Below are 15,132 nucleotides of genomic sequence, written 5' to 3' on the forward strand. Positions count from 1 at the left end.
GAGTGCATAGATTAATAAATCCATCACTGGAATCAGTGTGGGTTTATTAATACACGGTGTTTGATACCAAACACCACAGGTTTCAGTGAAGTTTTAATGTAGCTGCGAAACTCCTTTAGACAAGTGCCGGTACTTACCTTAAGATGACTTCCCTGTTCACTTGTAATGGAACTAGACATTACACGGGCATATCTGCTCATGCAGATATTTCATCACATATGCTATAATGCCTTCGGGCTCCAAGGCCTGCTGTAGGGGTGACTTGCACATACACCATGCAATGTCTTTGACACTGCACAGAGATCCACCTCAATTCTGCCCATGCTTAAGGGGGTTATTAAGCACACACCAGAGGTCTTTAAAGACCTCGTTAGGGCCATTAACCCTCGCATTGAGAAAAAATATAAGGCCGCCCCAACAGATCCAACCTACATTAAAGGCCCCGCACCACTAGACTCCCTGGTGGTTTCCAATGCGAGGAAACGTGCCAACTCCCAGGCATCAGGTGAGGCTCCACCGCCAGATAAGGAGTCTAAACTCCTGGACGCCTCTGGCAAGCGAACAGCGTCCCAAGCGGCCAACATATGGCGCATTGCTAACACCCAAGCGCTCCTAGCCAGATATGACCGGGCACATTATGATGAGCTGGAGTCAATAATGCAACACCTCCCTGACAAATACAAACATAGGGCCAACGAATTAATTCAGGAGGGTAAAACGATCACGAATACCTTCATTCGTTGTGCCCTCGATGCAGCTGACGCCACCTCCAGGGCAATAAATACTAGCGTCCTTCTGCGTAGGCATGCCTGGCTACGCATTTCAGGGTTCAAACCTGAGGTTCAAAGTTCCATCCTCAACCACCCCTTCGATGAGACACACCTGTTTGGCCCGAACGTCGATGTAGCCCTCGAAAAAATTAAAAAGGACACAGACACGGGAAAATCTATGGGAGCCTTGCAGTCGCAAGCTCCCAGGCGCTCCTTTCGCGGTTCCTCCTTTAGAAGAACCACCAGAGGCTACTTCTCAGACAGCGCCTCCACTTCATACAAGACCCCTACCCAATCCACCTTCACTAGGGGTTACCAAAGAGGCAGTTACAGGGGTAACAACAACAAAGGCAGAGGCAAAACTAACACCTCCCGATCTGCCACCCCCCCCCCCCCCGTGACTTCTCTGCACTCCCCCCAGACTATTCCCTTCCAGTCAGGGGTAGACTCCAAAATTTCCTTCCTGTCTGGGCTACCATCACCTCAGACAGATGGGTGCAACAGATAATTCAATCAGGCTACTGTCTAGAACTAACATCAACCCCCCCAACCATTCCATCCAAACAGCGCCCAATGTCACAGGAACATTTGTCACTTTTAAAGCAGGAGGTGATCTCCCTCCTACAAAAAAATGCAATAGAGCCAGTTCCTATCCACCAACAAAACAAGGGAGTTTACTCCCTATATTTTCTCATACCAAAAAAGGACGGCTCTCTAAGACCCATTCTGGACCTCAGACCCCTAAACCAATACATGCACTCAGACCACTTTCACATGGTCACACTCCAACAGGTGCTTCCTCTGCTCTCCCAGGACGACTTCCTGACCACCATAGACCTCAAGGACGCCTATTTCCACATTCCCGTGCACAACGCTCACAGGAAGTTTCTCAGATTCGTAGTGGACGGTCACCACTACCAATTCAAAGTACTCCCCTTCGGAGTCACCACAGCGCCACGAGTGTTTACCAAGTGCGTAGCGGTAGTGGCAGCACACCTGAGAAGACAACACATCCACGTCTTCCCATACCTAGACGACTGGCTCATAAAAGCCAGCTCATACAACCAGTGTGTACAACTCACTCACGCCATTATCCAACTACTTCACGACCTGGGCTTCACACTAAACTACGCCAAGTCCCATCTGCATCCATCCCACGTACAACAATACCTCGGTGCCACCATAGACACCTCAAGAGCGTTAGCCTACCCCAGTCCCGCCAGGATAGCAAGCATACAGGCTCTTCGCACCAAATTTCAACCACAACACTCTTCCAGCCCGAGTGGTTACGCAACTTATAGGGATGAGGGCCTCTTGCATATTCATAGTACCTCATGCAAGACTCCAGATGCGTCCTCTCCAAGAGTGCTTAGCACGCCAATGGCACCAGGCTCAGGGTCAATTATCAGATCTGATGTTGGTAGACAGTCGTGCCCATCGCTTTCTGCAGTGGTGGACCACCAAAAACCTTTCCAAAGGGCTACCGTTCCTAGAACCGGTTCCTCAAATAGTTCTAACTGCGGACACATCGCTCTCCGGCTGGGGAGCTCACCTACTACATCACACCATGCAGGGCAGGTGGACACCTCAACAAAAGTTACTCCACATCAACCTTCTGGAGTTACTGGCCATATTTCTAACCCTAAAAGTCTTTCAAACACACGTCTCAGGCGAGGCTGTCTTAGTCCGCACAGACAACATGACAGCAATGTACTACATCCAAAAACAGGGCGGCACACACTCTCTGCAACTCTCTCAGCTAGCACAAACCATATGGAGGTGGGCCATACCTCAAAACATTTTTCTCCTAGCCCAACATGTCCCAGAAGTCCAAATCACCATTGCAGATCTGTTGAGCCGTCAAACACCACAAATCCACGAGTGGGAACTTCAACCACAAGTTCTTCAACCATTCTTTCAAATGTGGGGACAACCACAGATAGACCTCTTCGCCACCCACGAAAACGCCAAATGCCCAAGCTTCGCCGCCAGATATCCACACCCATTGTCCAAGGGTAATGCGATATGGATTAACTGATCAGGCAGATTTGCGTACGCTGTTCCGTCTCTCCCACTCATTCCATTAGTGGTGCGCAAACTACAGCAACATTCCCCAACTCTCATCCTAGTCGCTCCGACTTGGGCCAGACAACCGTGGTACAGCACATTGCTGGAACTCTCCGTAATTCCGCACCAAAAGGTACTCCTCTCTCCACGCCTCTTAACCCAGAACCATGGAGAGATCAGACACCCGGACCCAGCTCAGCTGAACCTTGCGATCTGGCTCCTGAAATCCTACAATTTGGTTACCTTAATCTTCCCCCTGACTGTATGAACATCAGTAAAGAAGCTAGACGACCTACCATTAGAGCTTGCTAAGCAGCCAAGTGGAAACGTTTCGTGATTTATTGTCACAACAATAATATCAATCCCTTAGATGTGTCTATCCACCACATCATAGGCTACTTACTACACCTACAAAGATGCAACTTAGCCTACACCTCTATTAGACTACACCTTGCTGCCATAGCAGCGTATCTACAAAATAGACAGCATCTATCCCTCTTCAGAGTACCTGCCATAAAAGCCTTCATGGAAGGCCTTAAAAGAATAATTCCCCCCAGAGTGCCACCCTCAATGGTGTGGAACCTAAACATCGTTCTCACAAGACTAATGGGGCCTCCATTTGAACCTCTACATAAATGTGAGCTTCAATTTTTAACATGGAAAACAGCTTTCCTTGTAGCCATCACTTCCCTCAGAAGGGTCAGTGAGATACAAGCACTCACCATTCAAGAACCTTTTCTGCAAATGCATCATAATAAGGTTGTTCTCCGCACTAATCCAAAAATCCTTCCTAAAGTCATTTCTCCCTTTCACCTCAATCAATCTGTGGAACTGCCCGTATTCTTCTCGCAGCCACAAACCGTTGCAGAAAGAGCTCTACACACCTTAGACGTCAAAAGAGCTTTACTCTACTACATCGAGAGAACACAACCTTTTTGAAAGACCAAACAACTATTTGTCTTTCTCTCCACCACACAAAGGCAACCCCATCTCCAAATCTGGGATAGCTAGGTGGATTGTTAAATGCATACAGATTTGCTACCACAAAGCAAAACGAACGCTATCTGTTCTCCCTAAAGCCCACTCTACACGTAAAATAGGGGCTTCCATGGCATTTTTAGGGAACAGCCCCATAGATGATATCTGCAAAGCAGCTACATGGTACACCGCACACTTTCACTAAACACTATTGTGTAGATGTGCAAACTAAGCAACAGGCTAGTGTGGGCCAGGCTGTCCTCAAAACACTGTTTCAAACAACTGCAACAGATACTGGTGGTTGCCGCTAAGAGGGGGTACTGCTACACAATCTATGCACAGTGTGTAATCTGCAGCTCTACATGCCAAGAACAGATGCATACTGGCACAGTAGCATATGCCTTCTGTCTAAACCTGCTGCTCAAACATCCATGAGTCTGAGGGAAAGGAATACTGGAAGTACTAGTATGAAAGCACTAAGTTCACTTGGTAAAGTGTTATGAAGAGTAATGAAAACTTTGCATACCATGACAAACTGAGTTCGAAATGAAAACAAGAAAAGCACTGGCGTTCAAGAGAACCCACTTAACGGACCCTAGACAGTCTTTTGTTTGTCATCACAAGTTAAACAAAAGAAGTCACAACTTAATCTTCTATCATATGACATGGTTTTATGTAGAAATTGACCTTGCCTAAAATGTCAATAGTAACAGATTTCTTTCTTGACTTTGATCTTAAGCAATGTTGAACAAAACTTTTAATGAACTTTGATTGTTTTTTTTTTAGGCTGGCCAAAACTCAAATGGGTTGTAACCGACTCAAGGTATCTCTCCAAGTCACCCAAGGACTGGCTGCCACACATCTCTGTAGCAGGCACGGAACCAGCCTACATCGAGGTAAACATAAGCATGCGTCAGCCGGCAAAGATGTTGTAACAGTTAGTGTAGATTTTTATGCATAAAGCTAATTATTACAGGAAACACATAATTCGGTGCGTGGATTTGTACAACAGTGATTACATTTGTGAAAGCAGCTGAAAACCATCTAATGTTTGTAGTGTGAAAGATTTAATAAATTCACTTGAAATTTTAATGTTACATTGTAGCACAATTTTAATCAGTTCTTCCCACTAAGCCTAGCTCATGACCTCTTTTGGTGAGAAAAGGCAATATAAACCTGACACACATTGCTCATTTCCCATCAAATATTTTGTGTTCTAGACTTCTACTCAAACAATACCTGGTTGTTATTTTCCTCCTAAAGGTAAAGGCTTGTGAGCATCGGTCATTGATTTGCTTATTTAGATCTATGAGTTAGTTCTGAAACATGTAAAAATTGTACTCCTATGTTAGCCTAAGCACTTACAATCAGGTTTCCTGCATAAGCAATGCATAACCTAGAATTGTATGCACAAGTGGTAGAAGTACCGGTTGTTCTCACTGTTCCTCAGTGGTAAATGCGATATAAGGTTTTATTTAAGTGGTATAAACTTCACCTGCAGGCAGTAATGTTTGTTAAATTCCAACCCAGCAGTTCTAAATAGAGCCACTGGAATTATGCAGCGGGGACAACCAAATTATGTGGTTGAGTTGATTTAATTTTGTGGTAAGAAAAGGCAAATTATGCAGCGTATTATTGTCGTTTTTACAAATGTGAGCTCTGTCTGAGCAAAGGTTTCATAACCTTAGTACAAGTTTAACAAACACCTCAGTAAGCATCTATAAAGTAAACCTTTGCAAAAGGGCCTTCCGCTGTGCAGCAACACATGTTGCTGAGTTTTTAGTTACTTTTGACCCATTTGAGGTAGAAAATATTTTGTGGGGATAAAACACGCAGATTATGTAGAAGATGATGGATTATGTGGCAAAGGCGGCAAGTTCATAGATAACTGGAAAACATTGCAGCGGCAAAGTCATATGATTACATTGACCCTGGTTATAGTCTGTTGCTGGTTGTCCATAGTGAGGGATAATGAACAGCCATTATTGCTGTTCAAGGAATGATCAATAAGGCTATTAGCGCTTCTTTGTAGGAAGCATTGTCTCACATGCAGGCTAGATCAAGAAAGCTTCTCTAAGGGAAAGATGCTTTTTACGTCTCAGCTGACAAGAACTGTTGTTTCCAATGCCTTATACAAACTTGGAGTGTGCTTTGGATCAGGCCCCCTTTGTCAGGATTGGGTACCTTTAGTATCTATCAAACTTCCTTGCTCCTGAATCAATGGTTTTCCTTTCTGTGCTTGGTTTTGTCCACCCAGACGCATTTCGCGCTCACAATGTAATGATAATGAGTGTTATCTTTCTTCTGCGTATTTGAAGGAACTATGTTTTTTATTTTGCCATTTAACGCTCCATGTAGTAAATTTCCTAGCTCTTTCCCTTTATCCATTTCCTGCACTCTTTGCTATCCATGCACTCCATCCATTCCCAAAGTTATACATTTCTTAAATTGTTATCCTTGAATGTATATATTGGGGGCCTATCAGCTACGAAGTGCTGCCAGGCTGCTCGTTTCATTTTTCTTCCTTGATTGTTCTCTGTCTGTGCTTGTTTTTGTTTGTAACATGCTATTTTCACTTCATTACCCCTCCACTATTCTTCTTGTCCCTCTTTCCATCTTTGTGCTTTTTATACTTAAAAAAAAAAAAAATAGTTTATGTATTTTTATTTGTGTACATTCTAAAAACTTTTTTATGAGTGTCATGCAGCTGCAAAGTGCTGCCAGGCTTCTCGCATCCCCCTGCACCCCCAGCTCAACCCCCATTTTATTTCTAGACCATCCGCCATATTATAACAATAAACAACATTTTCCAAAATACGTCATGATGCAAGCACCACAACGCATTTGTACCTATTTTAGACAATTTTGCATTGCATTTTCTTTAGTAGAAATGCCCATTCCAACATTGTTGCCCGTTTTAAGAATTTTACACTGCTTATTTTCTGAGCAGCGGCGGTTCTGTTTCTTTCCTGGTACCCCTGCTAAAAGACGATGCTTGTTCGCATACTTGCTGCAACGATAGAGGAAAGAAGCCTTAGCTAACGAAGACCTACAGAAGAATGTTTTATTTTTCACTTCCTAGGCGGTGGATAGGGTTTAGTTTCACTTAAAGACAGCTTTGCCTAAATCTTGTGTACAGAAGAAAAGAAGTTTGACCAGCAGTGGCACTTGGAAAGGAAATGGAATGCTGCGGCTCAGAATAAAAACTAATTCTATCTGGCTCTACTACAGCTAGCCAAAGAATAAGGGGTTAAGCAGGACATGACTCGACCAGCACACCCGATGGACAGGGAAGCTGGCAGTCACAAAATGTTCTCTGAGCGAGCCTGGAAGGAGAACTATGGCCTGCACAGGGTGCATTCTGATTAGCTGTCCAGGTTCTATTGTTCCAATCCGGTTGCAAATAATGCATACAGGCCTGCTGCATTATTAGCACACGCTATCTGCATTTAGATGAATAGAACATCTCGGTATTGACAGTTAGGCATTCAGATATTTGTTCCACATCTGTTTTTCTTTATACACAGTTTTATTGGTTTTATGAGCAACAAAGTAAACAGTGCAGCACTGTGTCTTGCAAAACGGCTGAATACATTCTCAGAATTTCCCCCTTAGGGCCCTGCAGCAGCCGAGAACAATGCTGCCCCTCTGAGTCTGTCCACCGTCAGCTATGGAGCCTCAACCTATCAAGCCCAACCACTTGCCCCATATGCGTTTGTGTTTGGCCTCGTATACAGGTTTTTCTTGGATGGCGCACCAATCCACTCTTTTACAGCACTTCGTGATAGATGAAAATGCTGAGCTATTCCAGGCTGCTGCAATGTCCCTTTTGGCCACCAAGATGGCTGCCCCCAAGAACAATCAGAATGTCAGAATGTGAACCATCCAACCCCTCCATCACCCCCAGGAGAAGGGCAAGAGGACAATCTGTCTATTACGACAATAGTTTGGGATATTGTTACATCACAGTTTGGTACTTCACAGCAGCACGTGAGAGTTTTGTTTGCAATTTTGACAGCACTAATTAATCAATTTGGTACATAGCATTATCATAAAATGTCCTCTTTTGGTTGCATTGGCACAATCCTGTTGGATATTAGACTATGAGAGCAACCTCATTTGAATAAGCAAGAATGAAAATGCTCAGACGATCATTCCTAGAGGAACTACAACTCTTAATTCTGAGAACAGCATTCCTCAATTCTGATTCTTGGATAGTCTGTGGCTGCTAGCCCTCTGCGTGATAAGATGATATTGGCTCACATTCAAATCTCACTCAGTTATTTTTATTTGTGTTCATCAGTACAAGACGAGTAAAGAAGGCAGTGTGATGGGGGTGACGATATCTCGAATCGCAATGTTGTCTCAAAGTCAAGCTCTCTCTCAGGCCTGCAACTATACTGAAGGTAGGTCCTTGTGAAACACTGTGGGGAGAGTCCTAAAACATGTTGTAAACAATGCCAGAGCCCTGGCACCACCCCTTTGAATTGTGCGAAGTACACTGGCTTCCCCCCTTTATAAACTCACAGCAATTGCTTTTTGGGTGGCCATGAGGCTTCAATAAAATGCTATTTTATGTTAAAAAGAATAATAATTCATGTACTTATATTTCACAAAATTTCGAAGAGCCACATATTACTGAACATTGGAATACATTCTGAATGTTATTGATTAATTTAATATTAATTTTGCTCACAGAGTAAGATTATTTTTCAACAGCATGTTTATAAAAATGTTGACATGAGTTACTGTTACCCCTTGCTCTGCAGTATAATGTTTTAATGGCACATGTCAGTGTAACCCATTGATGCTTCAATACAGATGGCGCGCTCATTTCGTTTTCCTGTTTCGATGCTTGTTGTAATATGTAATTGTAAGATTATTCTTCATCTCTACACTCATCCAATGCCCATTGAAGCTCGCACTGTTTACTTTCTTACTCTGTTTGAATAGTTATCAGACAACTGCTACCCTAATGTTTTCTACATGTAAGGTTAACAGTAGCAGGGGTGCAAGTTTCAGAGGCAAGCAGCACAAGAATACATGGTCTCCTTTTATAGATTGATAGGATGACTGACTCCATTTTATATACTCCAAACCCCCACTTATAAGAGACTATGCTCCTGTGGCTGACTTAAGATGGAAGGGTTTCTGGAATGTGAGGAGGTTGAGAGGAATATGATGGTCTAAAGGTTGATCGTTGTTTTTATTTTTTTATTTGCTTCCGGTTTGTTTTTCTTTAATTGATGAAAATCTGTGAAAGACAGGAAAAGGTATTGCAGAATGTGTGCTATAAAACACACAGTTGATTTCAGACCAGACATTGCACCGCAAAGGTTTATGGGGAATCCTCTCTGTTCCCAAACAATGTAGACATTTCTCAATCCCTTTAATCCGCTCCTCCTATACCATTCTATACATGTTTGTCATTAAGAATAATGGACAAGTCCCATTCTTGTGAAAGCAAAGCTATTCTTGCTGAAGACTCCTTTTTTTCTGTCAGGTGAAACGATTGTCAACGTGCTCGACTTCAAGAGAGATGCGGGTTTATGGCACGGTATTTTGACAGTAAGTTGAAATCTTCTTTTTCATAATCCACTATTTAATCTGTTTTTGATTTATACTAGTGTAACAGCTGGTGTGTGCATAATAGAGTAGATTGCTAGACAATTAATCCTTTATCTGTTACAAATAACTTATTAAACGTAACTTGCTTGTCAGAGGCAATATTCTTTTATGTGATGTTCACCAACGTGCAATGGTAATATGGAGATCAATTTTAAATTTCCTTAACGTTTTATATGGCGACTATCAACACATTGCAGCCAAAACATGTAACTACATAAAAGCAGTCTCACAATGCTTTCCGGTGCACACTAAATTGTCAACCTATTAACTTGATAACCACATACAAGTCAGGGAAACTGCATGCTGGAAACCACTTTCAACACAAACATTAATTTTTCAGGATGAGCTTGCTTTGGTTTGTTAAATTACACGATGAAGCATTAATGTATACCCGCAGGCTTCTTGTCGCTCCAGTATTGAAGCAAAGAGGTATCCCCCTTCCTTTCACTGCCAGAGCTTATCTGAATAAGTTGGTTTTCAGTGACATAGAGGACAATATGCTACTCTGAGTCCGAAAATCATTTTAGAATGCCTTCCACAATAATGGTGCCAATACCGAAAAAGCTATACGTCCAGTGTGGCTTCTCTTACTTTGGGGACAAATAGCAGATGTTGCTTGTTCAGTCTAAGGTTTCTAGTAAATATTTGGCACAAAACTTACTCTGGGCAAAGGATTGGTCTTCTCCATCAGCAGCTTTATAACAAAGATAAAACACTTAAAACTTCATACATCTCTCCAGTGGAAGCCAGTGAAGAGATCTTAGTCCCACTGAAACAGCGTCCTGAATAATGCACTAACTGCATCATTTTGCACCCATTTAAGCTTACCAATATGCCTTACTAGCAACTCCAGAGTAACATGAATGTCCATTGCCTAGCTGTGAGTTAATCGCTGTGTTAGCAGCAATAGCTCTACTGTCATTATGAATAAATGCAAGCATTTTTTTCGGAGTAACCTCAGGTGCAGAAAATATGTAGAACTACAGAAATTATTTGTCTTTATCAATCAGAAATTCAAGGTTTTTGCTCTTACCTGTCATGACAGGCAGGATGCCAAACTTTACCTGTCACAAGGTGGGTGACCAAGGATTGATTTTTCCCCAAAACAATCACCTTGTTTTTGCTCAATCAAGTAGGATGTTTGTTGTCCATCAGTGCTTCACTGCCAAAAGGCCGTTAATGGATCGATTTCTTAAATAATCATTTTGCTTATTGCAGAATTATAAAAAATGTGAGTGTGCATAGGATACATTTTAGAATGAAAATCTTTAACTATAGATGCAAGGGGTTTCGTTTATATATATTCAATATAATTGGCCATATGGCTGATCCCTGTGGGACCCAGCATCATTTTGGATATAGACTAGATTTACAGGATAATCGTTGCACCCTAAATGCTCTATCTTGAAAAAAGGAGAGAAAACAGTTGACACCAGATCCATTGATGTCCTGTCCAATCGCTTGAATACAGAGTAAGATGGTACACTGTATAAAAAGCGTCTGAGAGATCGAGCATTATCAGACAAATCTTGAGTACCTTTGTCCAGTTCTAATCTTAGTACATTAAGGGCATCTACCAATTCAGACTCTGTTCCTTGTCTTGGACCAAAACCCATTTTGGTTTAATCGAACAGGTGATATTTTAACTTTAAGAGGCATTGCGCTACAGTCCTTTTCCCCCATCGTTGCAATAGGTGGAACTGAATGGAAATGAGTGAAATTGAATGGTAATTATTAACTTCTCGATGGTTAAGATTATTTAGCTTCTTTAATGGGGATGGATGCCAACTTTCAGAGATTATTCCCTTAGAGAATAGAATGTTATAGTGAGATGTAATGGCAGGAGTCAAGAGTTGAAAGTGGTCATTCATTATCTTTGGTCAATAGACATCAAGGAGAGAATTGGATTTTAATACACAGAGAGCTGTTTTTACCTCTGAATCAGATGTCATTAGAAGGCTATCAGCTAACACTGCTGCCTCGTCTCCTCTTAGACCTGTCAGTTTAATGACATCTTGTTGACTCTAATCTTTTTCAATATTTTTATAACTATCATCTTTCTTTGGGATGATAAAGATTTTATAACAAAAGTCCATTGAGTCCGGGATTTCCCCAGATAAGCAATCTGATAATATAAGCTTTCCTGTATCATAAATCGTTTTACAAAGGTATTCGGCCTTTGCAGCATGCAATGCTTGCTTAAAAATAATAAGCACATACTTGAACAAGATTTTCACACTTTCCTCAGACTTTCTTTGCCATCTTCTTTCTGCATGTGTACTTCAAGTTTGTCTTGTTTCATTTTCTCTGCAAATAATGGTTATCCCTATGTTGCTTATTGTGTTTTCGAACTGATCCATTAATGCATTTAGCCAAAAAGCCTTCGAATTTCTCATCTACAGTATTTACAAAATTAGGGGGAGGGGTAAGCTCCTTCCACCCATCTTTAAAGCTTTCTGCTGCTTTACCTAGATTAGTGCTTCCAGACCTTTTACAACCATGACACAGTTAGAGCGACAAATCTTTGTGACACACTTAGCTTTAATCTACATAAGGCGGGCCATTTATTTTCATTGTAACTAAACCATCATGTGGTAGTGCACTATCATTTATGGACAACACATTTTCCATTGAAATGGCCACCCACTTTGCGCAGACATACATTTTTACAGATAAAACTGTATTGCATACACATAATGCGTGGAAATCAGGGTTCAGTGAATATTTATCATTTGTACATCACAAAGTAAAGTGTCTTGTTTTGATCCTATTAAAAAGCTTGGTTTCCATCACACTTCAGAAATACAAAGAACATGTGCTTCCTAACTGCTGAATGTGTACAGTTCATTTATAGGTATTTACATTTTGATTAGTATTTCAAAAAATGACATCCAACAGTTTGTCACATAATTCACTTTACTTTTCTTTCTCTGACGGCAAAGTGAGAGGGGGTTGTAAACACCAATCCCCATGTTACAAAAGTAAGCAGGAATCTGTCAGAAGACCAAGCCTAATATTTGACCTGTGTCTGTGAAGCACCACAAATGTGGTAAGATGAACTCTGAATTTAAAGGCATCTTTATTTATTGCGTGGGCTTTCATGACCCACCAAGCTACGAACAGTTGAGAAACACTGACCTAGATCTGCCTCTCTCCAGTCTGTTCCCGCCCCTGTACTCTGTTTCATTTCACCAGGTTCCTTAAGTTGAGTATGCACCACAATCGGACAGTGAGGCCTACCACATACTGCATAAGGTTCAGAATTTCCATATCTTGTAAAAAAAATCTGTAGCAACTTTCACCTTTTCTGTCTATCGAGATGAATCATACAATACAATTAATTTACTTTTCTTTGGATGCAATACAGTTAGCAATTGTAACAGCATTTCCATAAAGGATGCTTTAGCTGATGTGTGGGTGGTAGAGTTTTGCCATGTAAAATCGTGTTTTTGTCTGACATCCACCATTGAAGTATCAGAAAGTCATCTATCTCCAGTTAGAAAAAATGTATTATGGAGATTTGATATCATATTTTATAAAATCACCAGTCCCCTACCAGGTTCATCTTTCCTCTTTCTATATGAAATTGAGTATGATTGCTGAAATGCCACCTCTAAATCTGCCCATGAGCAGTCCGGTAGCTAGGGTTCTGTGAATAGACGAGATCCCAAGCATTTTATAGTATATAGATTACAGACCTCCCATATGTATTTCACATTAAACAGTGACTGCATTAAAATTGCTGCAAATTGATTAGCTGCCCCCAAAGCCAGGACCCCTCTTTTATCTTCCTTATATCTTCCAAATGTCTTTTGTATCTTTCCAAACATCGTTTTCAGTTCTTGCATATTCACCACCACCACTCTTGCTTGTACATTTAGTGTAATCAGCAGATTGTACATTTTTTGGGATGTTGACATAGCTTAAATTAAGTAGCGTTTCATGATTGTAATAAAGCCTACAGTATTACTCCCACTCCCCTCGGTCCGGGTGCAGAATGGCTTGCCTTTGGCGTGCATTCTGAATGCTGCCGGTGCTCCCACTGTGCGCATCTGAGATCTGTTGAGATGAACACATGACCCAGACACTAGAGCATATTCCTTCCTATTAAAATGGCACCAGACCTTTAATCACAGTCTCTCCAATCTCCTTTTAAAAAGTGGTAGATATAACTAGCGGAATCGTACCCTGGCCCCACTTAGTTTATTTACTACCACTTAGTCCACCACAAAACAAATTGCCTCCACAAACACCGATGAGCCGCAAGAAAAAAAGTCAAACCGTAATAAAAAATCAAGTTTAACAGCAGCCAAATGAATGTAAAGATAAAAAAGAAACATTTGCATTGATTCACCATAAGCCACAATCCTTGTAACTTTATCATCAAAATACTTGGGCATATACCCAGCACGTTAAAATGTATGCTTCACTGTTCCTGAACACGTGACCCAGGCACTAGAGCGAGTTACCTCTTTCTCAAGATAACGCCCTCCCTTTAATCACTCCTCTAATATCCTTCTCCCTCCAAGCTTCCTTCAAGCCAAACTAACTGAATTGTTCCCGGAACCCACTATTTTATTTACTAGCACTAAGTCCACTAGTTTAAAACAAATTTGCCACCTCCAAAAGTCATCACTATTTCAGAAGAAAAGTCAAACCACAGTAAAAACCAAGTTTAAAAATAATTTTTTTTTTCTCATCAATAATAAAAAAAAAATGCAGTGAAATAATTCACTCGTGAGTGAGACTTAAAAATCTTTTGTCTTACAGTTAGAATCAGGGCAACTTTCAGTGAACCCAACGTACAACAAAGCACAGTTGCTCTATATATACTGCACCAAAGTGAGGTACAGTGTGTATAGAGTCCAAGGTCTCCAGAGGTTTGGCAGAGGTTAAAGTTAGATAGAACCTTACTCTCTAAAGTGGTAGCTTAGTCGAGCAGTAAGGCAGTATCAGAGGACAGTGTTAAGCATTTGATGTACACACTCAGTCAGCAAATGAATTCACACACTCGAGAACTGAACTATAGGCCAATTGTTTTTGTATAAAAAATATTCTGGTGTTTTATTTCTAGAACCAAGCAAACCTGCTACAGGTAAGCATATAAATACTTCTCAGTAGTAAATTACTTGTATGAACATAGTTCAAAATTGCAGTATAACTTGTACTGGTTTTGGTTACAGTTTTAAGTAAGCAGTTTGCAACACATTGCAGGTACAGTACATTCAAATGAATGGGCTTTTTAAGAGAAATGCAATTAATTCCTTTTCAGGTTACTTTTGCTAAGGGCTGGATCCTAGATTCAGCACTGGGACATTTCCTGAAAACAGTTGAGTAAGTTCGTTTTTAGTTAGAGGTACGATTTTTAAAGAATATTATTGTATTTCAAAAGTTGACACTTAAATACTTTTTCACATAGAATCACCAATGTTATCCTATGGGAGGAAATTCACTTAGCAGGTAAGTTACTTTTGCGTTACTTTTGTAATCCAGTGCTGGACTCCTAGATTCAGCACTGGGACATCTACTTAAAACAGGTAAGTAATTACGTTTTTGTAGTTTTTAAAAAAAACATATTTTTATTAATTTTTGTGCACTAGACATACATACACTGCAACATTACGTATCCACAATCTATATGTACATTTTATGACACTTGATTTTGCATTAATTGCACAACAGATCGTTA

At 41.0% G+C, this 15,132-nt stretch overlaps 1 protein-coding gene across 2 annotated transcripts in view; it reads left to right on the forward strand.

Annotated features, from left to right (window-relative positions):
* Positions 1 to 15,132, forward strand: part of DIP2B (DIP2 acetate--CoA ligase B (putative)) — a 768,291-nt gene that overhangs the window by 449,455 nt on the left and 303,704 nt on the right. For both annotated transcript variants that reach the window (XM_085654541.1, XM_085654539.1), the window contains exons 12-14: positions 4,602 to 4,711; positions 8,119 to 8,221; positions 9,319 to 9,383. In XM_085654541.1, the coding sequence (XP_085510667.1) occupies positions 4,602 to 4,711; positions 8,119 to 8,221; positions 9,319 to 9,383 (278 nt within the window). The remainder of the gene's footprint in view (positions 1 to 4,601; positions 4,712 to 8,118; positions 8,222 to 9,318; positions 9,384 to 15,132) is intronic.

This window comes from Triturus cristatus, chromosome 4_1, assembly GCF_964204655.1.
Source record: "Triturus cristatus chromosome 4_1, aTriCri1.1, whole genome shotgun sequence".
In the NCBI taxonomy this organism is placed as follows: Eukaryota; Metazoa; Chordata; class Amphibia; order Caudata; family Salamandridae; genus Triturus; species Triturus cristatus.